Source organism: Lepisma saccharinum, chromosome 27 (assembly GCF_977018435.1).
Source record: "Lepisma saccharinum chromosome 27, izLepSacc3.1, whole genome shotgun sequence".
NCBI classification, from domain to species: domain Eukaryota; kingdom Metazoa; phylum Arthropoda; class Insecta; order Zygentoma; family Lepismatidae; genus Lepisma; species Lepisma saccharinum.
Genome location: NC_139255.1, coordinates 40,840,447 through 40,861,768, shown reverse-complemented (window position 1 = coordinate 40,861,768; position 21,322 = coordinate 40,840,447). Strand labels below are relative to the sequence as shown.

The 21,322-nt window shown below is 35.8% G+C and overlaps 1 protein-coding gene across 4 annotated transcripts in view; it reads right to left on the bottom strand.

The window, feature by feature from the left end:
- LRP1 (LDL receptor protein 1) overlaps positions 1–21,322 on the bottom strand; it is a 330,684-nt gene that overhangs the window by 49,054 nt on the left and 260,308 nt on the right. For 3 of the 4 annotated variants that reach the window (XM_083113424.1, XM_083113423.1, XM_083113426.1), the window contains 14 exons: positions 20,601–20,855; positions 19,475–19,699; positions 18,444–18,605; positions 17,960–18,103; positions 13,332–13,448; positions 12,441–12,634; positions 11,136–11,319; positions 8,504–8,632; positions 7,292–7,540; positions 6,723–6,925; positions 5,130–5,317; positions 3,855–4,072; positions 2,865–3,059; positions 1,206–1,408 (listed from right to left, as the gene is read on the bottom strand). In XM_083113424.1, the coding sequence (XP_082969550.1) occupies positions 1,206–1,408; positions 2,865–3,059; positions 3,855–4,072; positions 5,130–5,317; positions 6,723–6,925; positions 7,292–7,540; positions 8,504–8,632; positions 11,136–11,319; positions 12,441–12,634; positions 13,332–13,448; positions 17,960–18,103; positions 18,444–18,605; positions 19,475–19,699; positions 20,601–20,855 (2,666 nt within the window). The remainder of the gene's footprint in view (positions 1–1,205; positions 1,409–2,864; positions 3,060–3,854; positions 4,073–5,129; positions 5,318–6,722; positions 6,926–7,291; positions 7,541–8,503; positions 8,633–11,135; positions 11,320–12,440; positions 12,635–13,331; positions 13,449–17,959; positions 18,104–18,443; positions 18,606–19,474; positions 19,700–20,600; positions 20,856–21,322) is intronic. The other variant, XM_083113425.1, reaches the window with a different exon arrangement.

The window sequence follows — 21,322 nt, the reverse complement described above, 5'->3', positions numbered from 1 at the left end:
AATTTTTGGTTTTTCATTCCTTCTAACGAAAATTTTACGTTTTTTGGAAATTGCCTAAAATTTAACAGTCAATCCGTACCAAATGGTCCAGCACTGGTCGCTCGACCATTTTTTAAAAGTTTTCATTTGTTTGTCGTTGTAACCCCTCTACAAGGGTAATTCAAAACAGGCATTATTTTTCTAAAACTAGACTTCGTTTGAAAATGGCGGCCATCTTTGTTTCATGACATGCAACATTTTTGGCCTATGAAGATGTTGTGATAATTATGATAACTCAGCTACGAAAAATTATAGAAATCTGGGGTAAAAACATTTTTTCCAGTACATTTCAGGCTACATTTTATGTTCCGTATCTTTTTTCACCACATCCAAATGGCTGAAATTTAGGGTCAAAACTGGCATTGATGCCAGTAATTGGTACCATACAGATTTGATACAAAACTTCACATTTTTGAAATATGAATAATGGCTGGCATCCACTATGTTAGTCATGTTCAGAGAGAGCAATTTTACAGCAGGCAGTGTTTATGTTTATTATTTTAATAGCAAACATTAGAGACATGATATACATAACCCATAGCGTGACAGCCCTTGAGAGCCTTGGCTTACCTACCGACTGCTGGTCTCCCTCCCACACTGTTCCTCCATCACCTGGAATAGCGTGAAGATCTTAGACCAGTATTGGAATAGTCAGGGGGTCAGCCCGACGTATCCCCAGCTGTTATAGTAGGTCTTCTCAACCGGGTTACCGCTCACTCATTCGGAGCTCCCCAATTTCCTCACGATGGTGGGTTGCCACCGGCACTATACGTAGGCCGAATAAATTCCGACCAGAGCCGGATTCGAACCTACGCCGTCCCGCAGCGAACGATCTCAAGATGAGTGAACGCCTTAACCCGCTCGGCTACGGAGGAGGACCATGATATACATACTGGATCATAATTGTTTAGGATCTTTACACATCCCCAATATAAAATTATACTTATATTTTCTTTAATTGATTCAGTGCAACTTAGATGAAATCAACAGAAAATCGTTGCTTGTGATGTATGTGTCTTTTCGTGAACATCCTAGAAATGTCAATGAACATGAGGTAAACAGGATCTGAAGTCAAATTCTCTATTCAATATGTTGGGAAAAAGAAAAATTATAAATGCTAGCAGACATATTTCTCACAAACTCCTAAATTATGATGATTTTTGTACCTGAGTATCACACTTCCACCAGAAAGGAATGCATTTGTATGTTTTGGCGCACACAAAGTGGGCAGATGTGCAGTTACTGATGCAGCTAGTGCCATCTCTATCCAGAACATAGTTCTCAGGGCAAGCGCATTTCTTCTTCCCTCCTGGGGACAGTAGACACAAAGTGCTGCAGCCTCCGTTATCCTTGCAAGGATTAGTCTCCACTAAGAAAAGGGGAGAAAAAAAGAAATAAAAGTACTCAAAGAAACACCAGTCATGAAGATTTCACACTGAGGCATCATATGACAGATGACACATGACATAGGCTTTCACATCAAAGTGTCAAGGGATACTTCACCCTGCACACACCTGAGTAGCTACTTCCTTTTCCAGCGTGAATAATTATTTTGTTAATACCAGAAGGGTATTAACAAAAAATAATTATAGAAACACAAACATTAACAACTGTTCCACAGGCTAACATTGGCCATTGTCAAATTGCCACAGCCACCCTTTCTTGCCTCCTAGACCAGAGTTGATTATTTCTTATCCAAGCAGCAGTGTTTGAAAGGATCATGTTTCTTGCCTCTGAAATAAGGTTAGCAAATTTCTAAGGGACTTTAATATGCATTCTATGCCAAAGCAAATACTTAAGATTTTACAGTTCATTCCTTTTATTCATCTGGAACACACACGTGTCTATGTCAAGAGGAAAAACTGAATTGAATCTGCAAATATTTATATTGCAAAATTATGTTTTTTATGTCCAGATGGGCTATGTCCAGAAAAGATTGCATAAATCCCTGTCACCACCCAGAATCAAGCCTGGAAGACCTTGATTACATGGTGGCAGCATTAGCCATTACATTCCAAGTTTTTATGCCAATTTATTATTTCTGCTTACAAAAGAGTTGCTGAACATCAGAATATCAAAAATAATTAGAGCTAAGCCAGTTGGTATAGCGCTATTATCTATCATTGTCAGAAAGTAGAGGTTCTATTTAAATCACAGATACCGGTTGATGCCTATGCAGAGCCTAGAGCCTAGACATCTTTTGAAGATTGCAAAATACCATGTGACACCTTCATGTAGTCTAAGCCTCCTAGAAATTATGTGAAATGTGCAATTTTCATAACTTTCCACCAACACTGTGTGACAAAAAGTACATTTATTTATAAAATGACAGTTATTATAATTAGGAATAGAAAAGATTAATCTGTAATCTATCAGCACTGGTCGAGACAAACTTATCATTATCTCAGTTTATCAGTAAAATTGCAGACAATTTTACCAATCTGCTCAAGTATCTACATTGTTGGGAATCTGTAAGAGTATCAGTAGTTGAATCTAGTATTGGTTACCCCTATTAGAAATCAACTTTCGGCAAACAAATGTGGCATGGAATCAATGGAAATTCTGTATTCTGTACTCGAATATTCAGGGAAAATGCACCAGATAGTATCAAATTTTAAAAACAAACTAATATTTTCTGATGCTGACATACATACTGATACTGACATCACCTTATCTTTTTCTTAACAAATAAATAAATGAACAGTGCATATAATTAAAAAGAACCCTTATTAAAATAGCATAAGCTTAATAAAAACACTTAAGAATAAAAGCATTCTAATATTGTACTGAAGAAGGCTACAGTAATGCATGAATTAACAACTTACTTGGTAGCTGACGGTACGGATGATAAGCCTGTATGTCCATTGGCCTGTGGAGAAGGGTAGCAATGGTTCTTCTGTGGTCTCCTCTGTACTTGTGACACATTTCAACAGACTTCGTCTCCCAGTCAGTCCAATAGAGGAAATCTTCAAACAGGGTTATTGCAAAAATGTGATGTAGCATCACTTTTGAATCCAGGTCTGTGGAAGATGATCATAAATCAGCAAAATGGATATTTTCAGTTAAAAAAATAAACTAACTTACGTTGATATTTCTTCCTTCCAAGTCTATTTCTGTTTTGGATACCTTGCCCTTCTATACCTCATATGATGAATAGATGAGGCAAATACAATGAAACGCTGCCACCTTACCAATTTTTCGAATCTAAGACCTATATGAGTTCACACTTTCTTTCAATATTGAAAATACCATGCTGGAGCAAACAACAGTATGCACATCAGTTTAAGTACTAAAATGACAATGTTAGGGGGGGATTTCACACTGAAGTGACAAGTGGCAGGTGTCACATGACACTAAATTCACATGTGACAGTTTAGCTAGAGCAAAGAACTCTCTTGCAAATATAAGAGGACAACTCCCCAAACTGAAGGAATAAAGCTAAATGTACACTATATTTAAAATTTTGAAAACATTAAGTAACACCTAAGTGATGTGCAGTGTTTTGTGTCACTCCAGTGTGAAGGTTTATTTCAAACAGTTCACATCCAAATGACTTCACAGACACCATGACATTTGTGCCAGCCCCTGTGGCGGAGTGGTTAGCACATCACCCTATGATGCCAGGGGTCCCGGGTTCGAATCCTGGTCTGGGCATGGATGTTTGCGAGTGTCCATTCATCAATTTCATCATATCATCACTCATCCCCATCTTCGCAAATTAGCCAAAAGTGGCACAAAAAGCGAGTAAAATAAAGCAGAACATTTGTCACTGGTTTACATTTTTCTTACAAAAATACTAAATAATATAACCTTACCTCTACTTAAAATAATTTTTCGGTTCTGTCCTTCAAGATCGGCCACGGCAATATAGTCCTCTCTCGCATCAGCCCAAAATATCTCCCTTGTTTCATAAGAAATGGTAAGTGCATTTGGCCATCCCAAGGAATCATTCACTATATTTCTCCTATTTGATCCATCCATGCCAGCTTTCCCTATGTATGGATTATCACCCCAGTCAGTCCAATACATGTATCTGTAAAGATTACAAACAAAAGGCAAAAAGTTAATCACTTCAGTGTAATAAGCATACATATCTAGCTAAAATTACAACACACACTGAATATAGTGCAGTGATAGAAAGAAAATACATTTAAAATATTTTGGAACTTAAAACAATCTCAATATTGCCACTCAAAAGTTTATCACAGTTCAAATTTACTACATATTATTCTTATCGTGACTATTATTTTAGATCAACTTACCCAAGTGGAAGCTTAATTTTTACAATTCACTGCAGACCTGATCAATGATTGATTTAATACTTTTTGAATTAAATACTTTTAATATTTTAGAATTGGGTAAAATATGCATTGCAATTTTACTGTATAGTTTATTAAATTAAATTATTATTCCTATTATTATTTTACACTGAACTTTTCACAAGATGATGTATTTTTAACAATCAGGATGTTCATGGCATGAATGAAACATTACATTTTAAAAATCTATCTATGTAAAGGGAATACTGCATTCCCTTTATATGTAATTGAAAGGAAACACCAATACTGATTGTTGTCTGTAATGTCATGGCATTTACCTGCATCAAAATTAGCCAAAAGTGGAAGAAAAGCAATACAATATAAGAAAAAAATACTAATACAAATTTAACAACTAAATTGAGATGTTATTAGGATCTACTTTGTATTTCTATTCTTTCTCATTTTATGTTATTTTTTTCCCCCTTTAAGTTAATGCGACATGGAAATAAATGATCAGATGATACTGATGAAGGTGCATGCTCCATGTGAGCCATAAGCACTGGTGTTCACATTTCCATCTGTGTAACATTAAAAACTTGGAGCTATGTAAGCTGTGGAAATTGTGGGGAGGTCAGAGGTTTGCTGGTATCTCAGTGACTGAGCATGGGCAGACTCAGGTTCAATCCCTGGTTGATACTGTTTATAGAAAACCATTTAGTTAGAAAGATATAATGAGAATTTTACTTCATATACAGAGATTACAACAATGCGAGATATTGATTTTAGATATCAATAAATAATCACTCTACAAGACTTTATTGTCCTACCTACCCTTCATGTGGGTTCAAAACAATTGCCCTGGGCTCCTGCAACCCTGTGTTGATAAGGACTTTCCTGTAGCGGCCATCCAGCTTGGAAACCTCAATTGTATCAATGCCTTTATCACCCCAATACAAGTTACGGCCAACCCAGTCTACTGCAAGACCATCAGGGTTTAATAATGTCGCAGAGTGAAGAACCTGAAATAACAACATTTCTTCAACATTCACCATGTGTGCAACTAAAACTGTGATTTTTATATTCAATCCATTATAATATTATATGACCTCAGATATGAAAAATAATAATACTAGGTTTATCAAAATTTCAAACGCAACAAACTAACATTTTCCTTCACTAGTGATTAAGGGCTGAACCAATATCACTTTTAACTAGTGCCAATACGACTTCCAATACTCTTACTGATTTCCACCAATATCAATTTACTTGAAATTGTAACAATTCAAAGTATTTCAGAATGTTTATAAATTTTAATACAGTGGAACGTGATTTTATGATTCCAGATTTTACATTTACCATGAAGTGCGACTTAACATCGGGGATCAAGAGTCACTGGGGTGTAGCAAATTATAAAACAAGAGGGTTAAGGTTCATAATTACTGTAAAGGGGCCTCCACCGGTCAGTAAAGAGAAAGATGAGTTATAACTGAGTGAAATTGCTCTCTCCACACTTATCATTATCTGCCTGCTGTTATGAGTGCTGTCCTAGATGAATCTACAAGTCGTGTCCATAACTTGTCAGAGTCTGTACTTCGACTCTGACTGATGCTCCTCCGTTATCCCACGCTGAGTGCATCGAATGGATATCTAAGTTTACGCCTCCCTGATGGTGCAGTGGTAGCATCGTTGCCTTGTAATCAAGGGGCCCTGGGTTCAATACCCAGTGGAGGCACATAGTGGTTTAAACTGTAGGCCCAGTCGCAATTAGCCTTACTGTTCATAGAGTGGACTTAAAACACCAACTCAATCAAACATTTTCCTGCATTATACATTGAATCTTCATGGTCCCAACATAGAAAAAATGTTATAAGATATTTCCTGATTTTACACTTTCACACATTTTTTTAACTTTGTCCCCAGAAAAACTAAAAATCGATTAAATGATTAAAATGAAACCTCAACAAATTATTCATTTTGCATAATTTTCAAGACACATATACGGACTCTGTGCAAGTGCTGTGCGGCACTTTTTTCCACTCTGCGAAACACTTATACCATAGAAAAATATCGACCAGTATCTGTGATTAAATTCCACCCAAAATTGAATTGGTACAATGATTAAATTTCAGCATTGTGAACAAGCAGAAATGTAGTCCTAACAAACAAAAATGTTACTAGCTTATAATTTGTTAAACACAACAGTTGACAAGAAAGAAATCAAGAAAAAACATTCTGAATTATTCATTCACCACTTTTCATGTTGTGTTAACAAGATTTAACACTAAAAATAATTATTACTTAGAGCATATACTAATACATAATATGCTAGATAAAGGCAGTTTAGGCAGCCACATTTCACAAAGAAAATAGCTACTGAAAGAACACAAAACATTTAATAAAAGAGAAGCTTTGTATTTCTCACACCTCATAAGTTTGGTTTCTGCCACACATTCTCTTTAAGCTGCTACCCAATGCAGTAACATCAGACCAGTAAGTGCAGTTTTCTTGCCAATCATAATCCAGAGCAACTGCATTGGTTAGGTTGTGGGCAAAGAGATACTGCATGCCATCGGGGTCCACAAATCGGATGTAGTAACGATTGGAGAAAATGAGCTTAAGTTCCTCACCTGAAATAATGAAAATTTTAATTTAATTTGCACAACATACAAACAATAATAAAAATAACAAATATGGTGAAGAATTAACTTGATATTTTGTGTGTGCTTTAGCACATCAAAATTAGATGTTTGCAGTTCTATTTCAGCTTGAATTTTACCTCTTTTTAAAAGGGAAAGAACAATTTTCTTACTTCACAAATATACAATAATGGAGTGTAACTTGTAGAAAAAACTATTCACCTATAGTTTTCAGTAATTTACCACCACAATTCACAAAAGACTGTTCATTGACACCCAATGTACGGTAGGATTAAGTACAAAAAGTGTGTGGCAAATTTAGCCCACAGTTGAGACTCAGAATTGAAAGGAACTTACTTGAATTGGCTTTGCAGCTGTGCTTGTCTTCACGCAGGATGTAGCCATCAATGCAAGAGCACTTGTAGGACCCTTTCGTGTTGACACACACCTGAGAGCATGGGCGATCGTCACACTCGTTTATGTCTATGCACAGGCGAGGATCCTTAGGGTTGATTTTGTAACCTGGGTGGCACTTACACTCGTAACCAACTTTCTTGTCTTCACACACCTGAGCACATATATCTGGCTGTTCACATTCATTTATGTCTAGAAAGAAATAAAAGAAAAATAAATGTCTTCGAGTACACTATAAGGTACTGTTCATAGTCATGTAAAAATAGATTTAGCGATATTCTACACAATAATTAAATAAAAAAATTTCGAGTAATTCTTAATGTTTACACAAGACCTAAGTTATTCTGTAATTTTTTGGTAATCACTTGCAACTCTAAAAATACAAAAGAAGGCATTATCTTGTAACCTGAATCTTCCCAATAAGCAGAAAGTTGCAGAAAAGGGAAATAAATTAAATTTCAGTGGAACCTTGATTTTATGTCTTTCAGGGGACCAAGTTTTAAAAATCTTAAAACATGGGAAAAACTTAAAATTGTATGAATTTTGTACAATATGAAATTTCAATTTTTTTGTAAATTTCACATTTTGCACTTATAAAAAGCCAAATACCATGAAAAAAAACTGTTGTAATCAAATGATTTGAATTTAAAGGTGGATCTGCAATCTACAAAATAATGGTAAATACGGTATTATCTTCTGATACATCATCCATACTCTGCAGTCTTTATTTCTTTCAAAAAAGATCATTAAGAATTGTCAACATACCAGATTGTAAGGGAAATTCATATTAAACTTTTTGTGAAAACATGAAAATGTTTGATATTTGAAATTTTCAAAAAAGGGAATGGCACATTGTTCTACCATGTTTTGTCACAAAATGACACAACATCAACAAAAAAAAATGTTTCATTTTATTTATTTATCCCCAACTTTTATGGTTGTGACGAATGCATGACTCTCTTTATCCATTCAGCACAAAACTGTGCTATAACCTGAAAGGTTATAAAATTTTGATAATAAAAATAACACCCAATTTTGAACAATGTCATAATTTGCATGACTGTAAAATTATATTTAAAAGATAATATATGAGTACATAAGCAGCACAAGACAAACTATTGAAAGCAAAACATCGCAAAGCACAAATGTACTTACTGCACTTCTCTTCATCACTATAGTCTCCACAATTATCTTCTCCATCGCACAACAATGTTTCATTGACACAGATTTTGTTGGAGCACTGGAACATGCCAGGAACACATCTCCATGATGTGCCATTATTTTCTGCAATTAGAATCAAATTACCACAGACTGAATATGGTATTATAGTGATGTGGTTAAAAAAAAAAAAGAACAAAGTGCTAAATCTCCTCTGATTGAAGAATAGGAATTGGCAATATTTTCTTTGCAGATTTTGGCCTTTATTCTTGCTCCTATGCTGACTTGCATGCAACCTGGGATTTATATTCAGATATTGAAATCTAAAACTTATATGAGCAGATATGATAAATAAACTTGTTAATTATCATTGTCTTCAATAGACTTTTATTTCTTTATAACGAGACTGGTACAGCATAAATTGATTATTTATTTGCGAGACTGCACAAAGTCTCTTGTAATTATCACAAATGGAATCCAAATTTTGAACGCTGGGCTTCCTCTCATCTTGCTAAACTAAATTCCTGGACTATTCCAGGTATTTTAACGTTAACTCTTCAGATCAATCTATAATGATTCACATGCATCTAAGTAAATGAATAAAGTTAATTTTAACATGAAATATTCTCAAAAAGAAAACAGCTCAGAGGAAACAAAGGTTTTAAGTTTCCAATTCTTTCAAGCTAACAAAATCATCTAATGTTCCTGATTTTTGCATGTTTTGATTTCCTTTTCTTTTCTTTCTTTTTTTTAAAAAAAGCCATTTCAATCACTTTTTCACTCCTAAATTGACTTCCATGACTTTTCCAAGCTTTCCGACCCTAAAAGGGCTCTAGTACGAGGAAATAAGAAAACATATATGATCAAAATGTTGGGAGAAGTAAGTCAGGGTAGATGAAATGTAGTGCTTACAACATCACATCTACATGTAGTGGAGAGGATATATTCAATCTTGCCACACATCATGATTCCAAATGCATACAAGTATGAAAAATAAAACTGTCATTAACTTATTTGGAACTGTGATTTAAAATCAAGCCTGAGGTCCTTGGCATTCCATACCAGCATTCACTACTGAGTGAACTTGAACTCACCACAAACATCATGCAGAGATATGAAGCTGATTAAAACCCATTGCATGCCCCATGTTATGGTAAAATGTACTCTGTTAATTTTCCCCCCCAAAGTATCCAAAGCCATGGCAGAGTGGTTAGCACAGCTGCTATGATGCCAGGGGTCCAGAGTTTGAATCCTGGCTTGAGCATGGGTGTTCTTTGTGAGTGTTCCTTCATCAATTTTATATCATCACTAGAGGCATGCAAATTTCGTTTTTGACGAAAACACGAAATATGAAATATCATGCTGTAATGTTCATTTTTCATGTTTCTGAAAGGTGTGAGGTGCATTTTTCTACCCTGTTTTGTCATGAAATAATGCGAAATGAACTGCGAAATATACTCAAACACGAAATTTACTGTTTATATACTGACGAGACACTTTCTGAACTCTGAAGTATCCTGTGAGTTATGCAATTCATGGAAAATTGATTAATTCTGCTGTAAATATTTGAGAAGAAAAAATGGACCGCTTTACACAGGAATAAACTTAATACTCTGGTAACTACATAAATGTGTTATTAGAAGGGGTAAGTTTATTTTGTGTAATAAGTACAGTTTTTAAATCAAATTTAACATTATATTCACAATTTTAAAACAAAAATGTCATTTTATATACCACTTTTGATGTGATTATTCACCGCTATAACACCGAAATTTTATTTTATTTACCGCTTTTGAACCTGAAATAGATTGTTTTTGTACCAAAATTTTGCATTTTTATTTACCAAAAATATGTGCCTCTACAAATGACCATCAAATATTTTATCTTTTCTCAACTTTGGAGACCACAAGTGTGATGGCCTATTGCCTTATTTCTCTTTCTTTGTGAATGAATGTAATTGTATATGTCAAATCACCCAGGCCATGTCACCCACCATCTTCCATTTTGATGAAATTCAGTATACTTATGGAACTTTTGATGCTCTTTCCACACTAACGCCACAAAATATTATTTTCAAACCAAACTGAAGGAGCAAGAAGAAAAGAAGGTCTGGAGAATCATGCTGCTATTTCAGATTCAGAAAACATAAAAATGCAAATTCAATCAACACATACCTCCTCCATCGCTGTAACCACACAAGAGCACAATGCACAGCAAGTTAGGCCTAATGAAACCCATTCAGTCAGCTGCTTCAAAGAGACAGACATAAAACATGATTTGTGTGTAAGGATCCTCCCTGCCAACAGCCTGTAACATGCAGCTTGATTACTTTGCCAGACCAGGTCTATTTTTTCCTCCTTCATGTATTTTTTTTTTTCGTTCTGAAAAAAACTTGATGAGCTTTCCATATACATCTGTGTCTTCAACAGGAAATAAAAAAACTTGTCTCTTCTCAGCAGCAAGAATACCTCTGATATATATGCTCTTCCTGAGCACCTATAAAACCAAACCAAATCCAGAAATAAAGTTTGTACTTACATGAACAACACATGACATGTGTATAAACTTTATTTCTGAATTTTGCTGACAACTGGTACATATGCATAGCTGAAAAGAAAAAAAAACTTACTGCAAACTAATTCATCCTCATCGGAGCCATCCTCACAATCATCTATTCCATTGCATTTGTCTTCCAGTGGTATGCATTTTTCATTCTTACACTTGAACTGGTAAGACCTGCAGCTGTCGTAAACACAAGATGCCGGTTCATCGCTGTTGTCTCCGCAATCATTGTCTTTGTCACAGTAGTACTCCTACAATAAAACAACAATGAGTGTCAATACATTGCATCACTAAGAGGAAATAAAGTTTTTGCAAAATTTTAAGCATATGATCAAGCAACTAAAACATCTTGTGACAACATTTTTAAGAATAATTACTTTAAGTGTTCTTTTTCACTCACTTTTATTGCTAATTCCACCACATTTGTTTTTTAAACACATTTTAAAAATAATACTTCAGTCTTCCTTAGCGAGATAACAAGGATGAAGGATCTGATGTTGAGATAGTCATGGTTGGTTTTGACTCCCTTTTCTTCTTTCATTTTCCTCTTTTCTTGTAGTTTGTGTTTCCTGTTCTTCTTTCTTTATTATTTAGTTTGCAGATATAAATTAACATGTAAATGTCTGGTCAACCAATTGAGCTTTGAAATAAAATGTATATTATTTATGAAGTTTATGGTTCAAGTACGGACATGGTACACTTTTCCTGTGATGTTTTCTAATAAATATTGTCATCCTGGTTAGGTTATCTTTTGTTAATAAAATATTGAAAGATTCTTTAATGGTCCATTCTGTGTGTACGTTTGCACTATTTATAAACTTACATCAATTTATTTGGGGATTTTCTTTTCTCTAGAATGTTGAACAAGTCCTGTTTTTCCTTTAATTTAGCAAAGTGTTCATTATATCCACATGAATGTTTCTTTTTGATTGTCTGATGCATTGTTTTCTTCATCTACAGGTGTACAATTGTCCAAAAGGTTTTTCCTTCATGTATCAAGTTTCAAATTCTTTGGCAGTTTGTAATATGCTAACCATTTGTAAGTTGTGTTAGTTTCAAATATATATATGTGCCACATTCAATATTAAAGTACATGAAAACTATTACATTGAAACTTCGATTTGGCATTTTTCAGGGGGAAAACTTAAAATACAGGAAAATATAAAATCAGGGTTCCACTGAACTTATATTATTTATTCTAAGTGTTTTTTTGCCACTGATGAAATTATAGAAACCTTTCATTTGCATCTTTCTGGAAATTTTAACTAGCAATATCATAATTTCCAATCAAAGTCATACAAAATTTAATATTCCAGTTTTGCTCTTGGATATTTTTACATCAGCAAATTGAGTAACATCATTAAACAATTACCTTGGCAATGCATCTGTGATTCAGGCATTGAAACTCCGTTAGTGCACATGGCTTTGAGTGCAGATTGCAACCTCTTTCCTCATCTTCATCTGAGCCATCCTTGCAGTCATTCTCGCTGTCACAGACCCAGGCTAGAGGAATGCAACGACCAGTGCCATTGCAACGGAAATCGTTATCTTGACATGCTCTTGTGGCTAGATGGAAAAAAAAAGAAACTAAAGTTATTAGAGAAAAAGATTTAGTTGTCACAAGATACTACCCAAGACTTTCATCCTAAATATCTTGTAATTATGTGGGAAAAATGTATTTTGTGAATAAACGACAACCATTTTAATACTCCGATTGACTCATTTGTGAAATTATGAGTATTTCAAAGTAAAATATAGATTGATATGGTACAGTTCTAATGAAATATTGATATAGTAAAATTTATAAATACAGTAGAACGTCGTTTATCCGCACGTCAATTATCCGCACACTCAAAAAAGATACATTACTGTACTTTAGGAACATACTGTGTTTCTTTGTTTCCTTGTACTGTATACATATGTAGTACTGTGTACTGTATGTATAAAATAAACCTGTATTGTACGTGCTTTTCTTTGTTAAATAAACACATGTTTGATTATCTGCAAAAATCATCATCCGCATAACCTTCGGTCCCAATTAATGCGGATAAACTACGTTCTACTGTATTCTCAACTACTTAAAGTTGTTCCAACATTTAATTATCAGTATCACTGGGTATCTGTAAAAGTTCATTGGTTCAAAGTGATATCAGATCTGTCCTAAATATAACTATTTAAACAAATCAAAATTAGTCTTAATATTGATCTAGTCAACTAGCAAACAATAACTTCAAAGAATGATTAAATATGCTGTGACACTTACTGCATGCTGCAGTCTCGTCAGACCCATCTGCACAATCTGGACTTGCATCACATCTCCACGTCACAGGTATGCATTCGGAGCTGTTGCACTGGAACTGGTCAGACCGGCATTTGTATTCTGAAATAATACCAACATGCTTGTATTTGTTTAGATATTCATAAACATCCATGCAACCACAGCCATGATGAAATTATTCATGGTTTCAGTGCAGCCGAAGGAGTACAATCAGTCTGTACACCCATCATTTGGACAGTTTTTTCATTTACTCTTCTTTTGTATAGAACTGACTGACTGCAGAGGCTCAAAACTTTAAAAAAACTTAATATACATGCAATCCGCTCATGTGACAGAGTTCAACTCATTTTACAAAATCAAATTCCCTGACCTTTTCAAAGTTCCATGTACTTTTGATTTGCTTCTTTTTATTTAGCATTACTTTTCTACCACAGCTAATTGCAATGATGAGGATGAGTGATATGCTGAAGGGACACTCATGAAGAAGACCCATGCCCAGGCTGGAATTCATACCCGGGAGCCCTGGCATCATAATGCAGCAATCTAACAAATTCACCTACAACTCTATCTACCTAGTCATATCATAAATTCTGTTACAAAGTTAATAATGAACTACAGGCATAGTGAGCAAGCTAATGTATTAATATTTGGATGTTACAAAGGTACAGGTCTTGCCAACACAGAGCACCAATCACTGTTCAAAATGGCCACCTCTGGCCTTCACACAGGCCCGAAGTCTATGAGGCCAGTCATCAATCACAGCACGCACGGTCTCAAGGGGAAAGTCCGCCACTGCCTTCACAAGAGAACACTCGAGACTCGCAAGGTTTGGATGCCTCTTCCTACAAACCATGCCCTCCAAAACGGACCACAACCTGTAGTCCAATGGGCTGAGGTCGGGGCTGCTGCAGGGCCAATCAGCTGGAGCAATGAAATCAGGCACATTCCTCTGAAGCCACTCCTGTGTGGTCTTTGCCTTGTGGGCTGGTGCCGAGTCCTGCTGGAAGCTCCACGGCTCATTGTTGAACATGGTGTGGGTCAACGATTTCACAAGTGGCTCCAACACTGTCGCTTGGTACACTTTTGCAGATGTTTTCACACCATGTTCAGAGATGTGGAGGTCAGTTGTGCCATCGTACGAAATCCCCACCAAACCATCACTGAGGCGGGATGATTGCCTCTGAGGATCCGTGGCATGTTTTCACTAGCTTCCTGGGATGTCGAGGCATAAACATGGTCGTTTTGTAAGACTCTTCAATCGTGAAGATTTTTTTGTCCGTGAAAAGGATCCTTATGTGGCCACCATTTGCGTAATGCTGAACGAGTCTTTTTGTTTTCTAATCCCTCTGGACCTTAAGCTGTGGAGTGAGGAAGTGACCAGTACTTCACCGATAAGTGCAGAGTCCTAGGTCACTTTGGAGCACACGCAACATCGACATTTTCGAAATGTTCAGCTCTCGAGCCATCACTGCTTGTTTCCTGACAGGATTTCGTCAAATCCACGCTGCCACTGCTTTCATGAGCTTCTGGCTCCTCATGCTGCAAGGTCTACCTTTCCTGGGGCGGTCCTCAATTGTTCCTGTGTCACAGTATCTGTTGATGGTGCGATGCACAAACATCCTGCTGATATAATTTTTCAGGGTGTTGAAAATGTCTGATGGTGATTTGCAGTGGTCAGAAGTAGCGCGCTACTTGTAGCGTCGCTACAGTAGCTAGCTACAAAATTTGTAGCTGTAGCTGTAGCGACGCTCCATTTTGAAAATTGTAGTTGTAGCGGTAGCGAAGCTACAAAATTCCTGTAGTTGTAGCGAAAATTTCGCTACAGCTACATTTTCTCTCATCATTTTGAGGTGAATTTTGAATGTGGCAACAGCGTCAGAAAAAATCAACAATAACCTTTAATTTTGCAGGAGGTTCATAAAGACAAAGTCAATTACATAAAAATACAGGTTATCTAGATTGTAGATTATAGATATCTGCATGTTATTTAATTAGTATCTGGATATCTAACTAACTGACATATATGAATATATTCCAGCTAACAGCTATGTTTTATTGAGCTTCATCGCTATTTTGGGGAGAAACATACCTCGTTTGCTGCACCGCTGGAAAAAAGTGCCTCGTTTGCATCACCCCCGGAACAAATCCTGTGGATATCCATGGTGTAAGAGGCACCAAAATGTCATTAATTGCTGTGTAAACACAACTCGCAGTGCAAAAACGAGCGATGGATTTTCCACTGCACTGACAAAGGAATAGTGCCAGCAATAAATGGTTCAGTACGTTAACAGCATTGATCATTGTCAGTATATAGGATCTCACCAGCAAGAAATTATTGTTACAAGAATGATAGAGTTTCGGGAATTACAATTATTTTCGTGAAAATATTTGTTCACAAATTTTAAAATTACAATACGTGTAGAACACTCGGGTTTACACGACAGTTTCCTCAATATATTGTATCATATTGTAAAAAGTACGTACGAGTTATTGACATTCCTGCAGAAACGACAATTTTCTTTAGTTCTTTAGTTAATATACATAGTTTTCAAATTTATGTATTTTTCCTACTTTTGCGTCACTTTTCTGTAACTTTTGCTAATCATGACAACATGATCATTATCCTTCGCCGTTTCCTGTCTCCGACTGGGTCGGCATAGAAGTGAAGCCTCTCCATTATTTCCTGGTCTTCCACCACTCCTCTCTTTCCACGGTGTTCCCAATCTTCTCCTCTTCTCCTAACACTCTCTGCTATCTGCTCTTTCCACCGACATCTTGGTCTAACCCTTGGCCTTGTGCATTATAATCTCTTACTGGTAGTCTTTCTGCATCCATCCTCTTCATGTGCCCGAACCATCTCATCTGTGCCTGATCTATCCTGTCCTGAAGCTTCACCACACCCACTGGCTGTCGGATCTCCTCATTCCTTATTCTATCCCTTCTAGTCTTCTCCCATAGACTCCTTAAAATTTCATCTCCACTGCCTGCATCTTTTTCTTGTCTCTCTATGTCACGTAATTATTGGCACATAGTATGTGTTACATGTTACCTTCTTGCATTTCATAGGTACATCCCTGTTCCATATTAATCTTCGAACGCTTTTATATCGTCCACCACCCATTTGTCCTCTTCTGTTTACCTCCTCATCTATTCTTCAACTCTTCTCAATCATGACAATGAGGATGAATGGTTTATTTAATTATTCTCTTATCTATACTAGTAGCTTTCTGCCACTTTCGGCTAATTGTGAGAACGAGGAAGAATGATGAATGATGAGCAGTGTGGAGAATGGAGGAGCAGGAGGATCCCATCCTCCCAACTTATCGTCTTTCCTACTTTTTGTTTTGAGTCCATTTTATGCATAGATAAGCTGCTCGAGACTGGATCCGAGCCACTATGTGCCTCCGCTGGGTATCGAACCTGGAGCCCTTTTGTAAACATTCAAAATGCTGCCATCCATCATATCAGTCTATTAAAAAATGAAATATTTATTCTCAAGAAAAATAAGTTGATGTGAACATAAACGTAATCCTACCAAATTTCATTTGTGTATAGTTGTAATCATTAATTTGGGTAACACCCTAATTGCAATATTCATATATCAAATTTGAATTGAAATGCCACTTGCATAGGTACGTTATTCTCAAAAACTATAGTAAAAATAAGTAACTGAAGTAACACAGCTATCAAAATTATTGAATGACGGGAATCATGATAATAAATAACAGAATCTATTTACCAGTAGTAGGGGATTTTTTAATATTCACATGGTTATTTTTAAGTTTTTTTATGCAGAAGTAGCGCAAAAAGTAGCGAAGTAGCGAGTAGCGAACAGGAGTAGCGTAGCGAGCTACTTTTTGATAAATGTAGCTGTAGCTGTAGCGAAGCTACATTTTGTTAGAATGGCTGTAGCTGTAGCGAAGCTACTTTTAAAATGTAGCGTTCTGATCACTGGTGATTTGCCAACTTTGTGCAGTCCGATTACTGCCACACGGTTCTCGTATACACCCCACTCCATTCGACTCCCAGTGAAATTCACCTTTCCGCTACCACAGCCAAACACACAATGATATTGGTTGTTGTTTGATCCAACATTGTGGGGTTACCTTGCAAACCAGTGTTGCCATCCCTGTCTAAACTTTGTAACAGAATTTATGATATGACTAGGTAAATAAGAATTTATGATACTAATAAATAGCCTTCAACTTTGCATGCTAAACAAATTAATGAAGTATATTCAGCATTATTGAAAATAAATAATGAAAAATAAAATAAAATTTTTATGCAAAATATTCCTGAAAAGTAAATAGTTGGAAAAGAAAGTGAAATGTGTCTTCAGTTTCCAATCCTGGCAAGAACAGTGCATGTATTTTTCCTGACTGTTCCAAATTTTTCAACATTTATATGCAATTTCCTGACTTCTCCATGAGCTTTTTCACTTCAATTCCCTGACTTTTCACAGGGTTTTCCAGGAATTCCAGATTTGCGGGAACCCTTGATAACATGTGTGGCCCTTTCAATACAAGAAAATTATGCTGCACTAAGCTGATAAAAGTATGGTGACAAAGAATATTCATTAACAACATGTGTGTAACTAACAAAGAGATGCTTACCACAACCTTGTTCATCAGAGCTTAAGCCTTCACCTACTCCATCATCGCAATCGTCATCATTGTCACATCGCCAGTTGGATGGAATGCAGCGACCAGTTTTGCACTGGAATTCTCCTTCTTGACACTGCTTCTTCACTTCACCTGCTAAGGAAAAGCAGAATGGGAAACTAATGATATCTTAATATCTTAAAATTCAGAATGAAGAAAGAGAATTGCTTTGGTTTTTCTTTCTCTTAACTAAACATGAAATAACAATGAAGGAAAACCAGAAAAGACAATGTGTAATGCATATTTGTTTATGAATGACCAGCATATAGACTAACTTGAAAAACAAACAAAATATAATTAGATTGACATTTATGCACTTTTAGTGTCATTTGGATGCAACTTCTCTTCATGCAGTGTGCACTATTTACAGCTCTGAACAAATAACTTATGCGCATGGATTTCCTGTCAGTACTAAAACAATGTGCACTGTACTTACTGGAATGGTAAGTACAATTTTCTTCATCACTGTTGTCCCAACAGTCGTTTGAACCATCACATATCCAATCTGGAAGAATGCAAGCTGTTGTGTTCTTGCAGTTAATAAGAGCTGCTGTAGGCAGGTGGTCAATGGCAGTAACAGCAGAGCAATTGCGTGGAGCTGAAATGAAAGCAGAAGTTGATATGCATAATCTGGTTTTGCTTTTTTAACCTGCATCTGGTATGCAGTTAAAGAACCTATGCTAAACTGAAAACTTTTCCAATGTGTCAGTGTCCTGCAATATCAGCTGTATTGGTATCCGAGTGAATATCATCACAGATACTGGACATTTTTTTTTTTTTTTGTAGGTACTTTGCAAAGTATGCTAAATTCCAAGGTGCACTTTCATGGAGTACAAGTACCCTAGATATTATACAAAGTGTGCAATTATCATAAATTCTGTGCTAACATTGTATGGCAAAGCTGAATTTCAAGAGTAAATGATACGATATTCTGATTGTTTCATGTTAATATTTGTAACTAAAACAAGCATAAGGAGGAATCATAATTTCTCGCAAACATGAAGTATTTCAAATAAGTATTCATCATATACCTGCAACAATATGTACTAATTCACATCAAATCTGCAACTTGGAAGTTGAAAACAAAATGAAAGTGAAGCATACACAGACGTGCAAGTCTAAACTGACATTTTCATTAATGTCCTGACAAGAATTAAGTCAAAATTTTAGAAATAATAGGAGGGAGGGTGAGGAAGGAAGAAAGAAGGAGAGAGAAAGTGAGAAGGCAAGAAAGAAAGAAAAGAGAAAGAACGATAAGAGCAAAGATGAGAAAGAACGTAAAAGGAAAAGGAAAGAAAAGACAATGAGACAGTATGAAGTTGTGCAAAACACAAATTCATGTGTACTGAACAAAATCTAGAACCAAGCAAACCATTTCAACTGTGAATTCATTGACAAAACTGAAGAAAAGGGCATACTTTGAAAAGGGACAATTCACAGCTTTAGTGAGAAAAAAATTGTACTTACGGCAGCCAATTTCATCACTTATATCATTGCAGTCAGGATCATTGTCACATCGGAATTCTGGCAAAATGCACATGCCCTCTGCACACTGGAAACGATCTTCTGGACATGTACAATTTACTTCATCACTATCATCACCACAGTCGTTGACTTTATTACATTTTTTATTCTCGGGTATGCACCTGTCGTTCTCACACTGAAAGTACCCATCAATGCATGTTCGGAATGCTGTAATAAAAAATTGGGATTCATGTTTTCAAATATTATTAGAGGCTTTACACATTTTTTTCGTGCTCAATTTTTTTCTTTAACTAGTGACTGAAATTAGCAAAGATAATTCACAACTCAAAGCATGGTAAAATTCACTTCTTGCACAAATACATAATTCCATGCGAATTGCGAGAAAATAATTTATTCATCTATCAATATTCATAGCAGTATAGTGTATGTAATGAGTAGAGGCATGCAAATTTAGTTTCTGACGAAAACACAAAATATGAAATAACATGCTATAATGTTCATTTTTCATGTTTCTCAAAGGTGTCAGGTGCATTTTCCTACCCTGTTTTGTCACGAAATAATGTGAAATGAACTGCAAAATGCGAAGTATACTCTTAAACACGAAATTTACCATTTATATACAGACAAGACACTTTCTGAAGTCTGAAGTATCCTGTGAGTTATGCAATTCACGGAAAATTGATTAATTCTGCTGTAAATATTTGAGAAGCAAAAATGGACCCCATTACACAGGAATAAACTTAATACTCTGGTAACTACAAAAATCTGCTATTACAAGAGATAAGTTTATTTTGTGGAATAAGTGCAGTTTTAAATCAAATTTAGGATTATATTCACAATTCTAAACCAAAATGTCATTTTATATAGCACTGTTGATGTCATTATTCACCGCTATAACATCAAAATGTTATTTTATTTACCGCTTTTGAACCCGAAATCGACTGTTTTTATACTGAAATTTTGCTTTTTTATTTACCAAAAATATGTGCCTCTAGTAATGAGGAACGAGGAATGCAATTGTAAAGATTATAAAAACCACCAGAACTATCCATGGAAGAAGTAATGAACACCTTAAGGGAGTGAAAAACCAACTCATACTCAGCCTTACCGCAAAATCTTGGATCTTCATCTGAGCCATCCTCACATTGTGATACACCATCACAAGTCAAGTGGTACGGGATGCATCCTCCAGCACTGCACTGGAACATGCTGTTGTCGCAACTGTCATTCTTGCTGGCACATCGGAAACCATCTGGCAGAAGCTGCCGGCCCATTTTGCAACTGCAAACTACATTCCCTGCTGCATTGAGCTGGCAGATGTCTTCACAGCCACCATTTAGAATGAAGCATGGGTTCGAAGCACCTGAAAGTAAACAATTATGTATGTAAATAGCACCATACGAAGACTGACACATTCCGGTCAGAATGTATTGGTTCAACATTTATCATTGTTACTGTCAGATATCAGATATTCTGCGAGTTAATCTCTCAACACTCTTAAGAGAAATAACTAGGGCTGAGCCAATACTTGTGCTGATGCATCAGTATCAGGCGATATCAGTGGTAGCAGTATCAATTGGAATTTATTTACCAATACTGGCTGATACTTTTCTGGCATTTTGGTCTTTCATGGCATCTTCAAAAATGCTGTGCAACACTTTTGCGGAGTCTAGTTATTATCAAAATTACACAAAAATTGGAAATTTCTTTTAATTTGCACCATTTTTGTGTGAAAAAAAACTGGATTTTGTGATTACATAATTATGTAATTTAATTTTCTGATGTAATTCATGAATATATTAAAAGCTAAGTTGTTGCATATAATTGGCA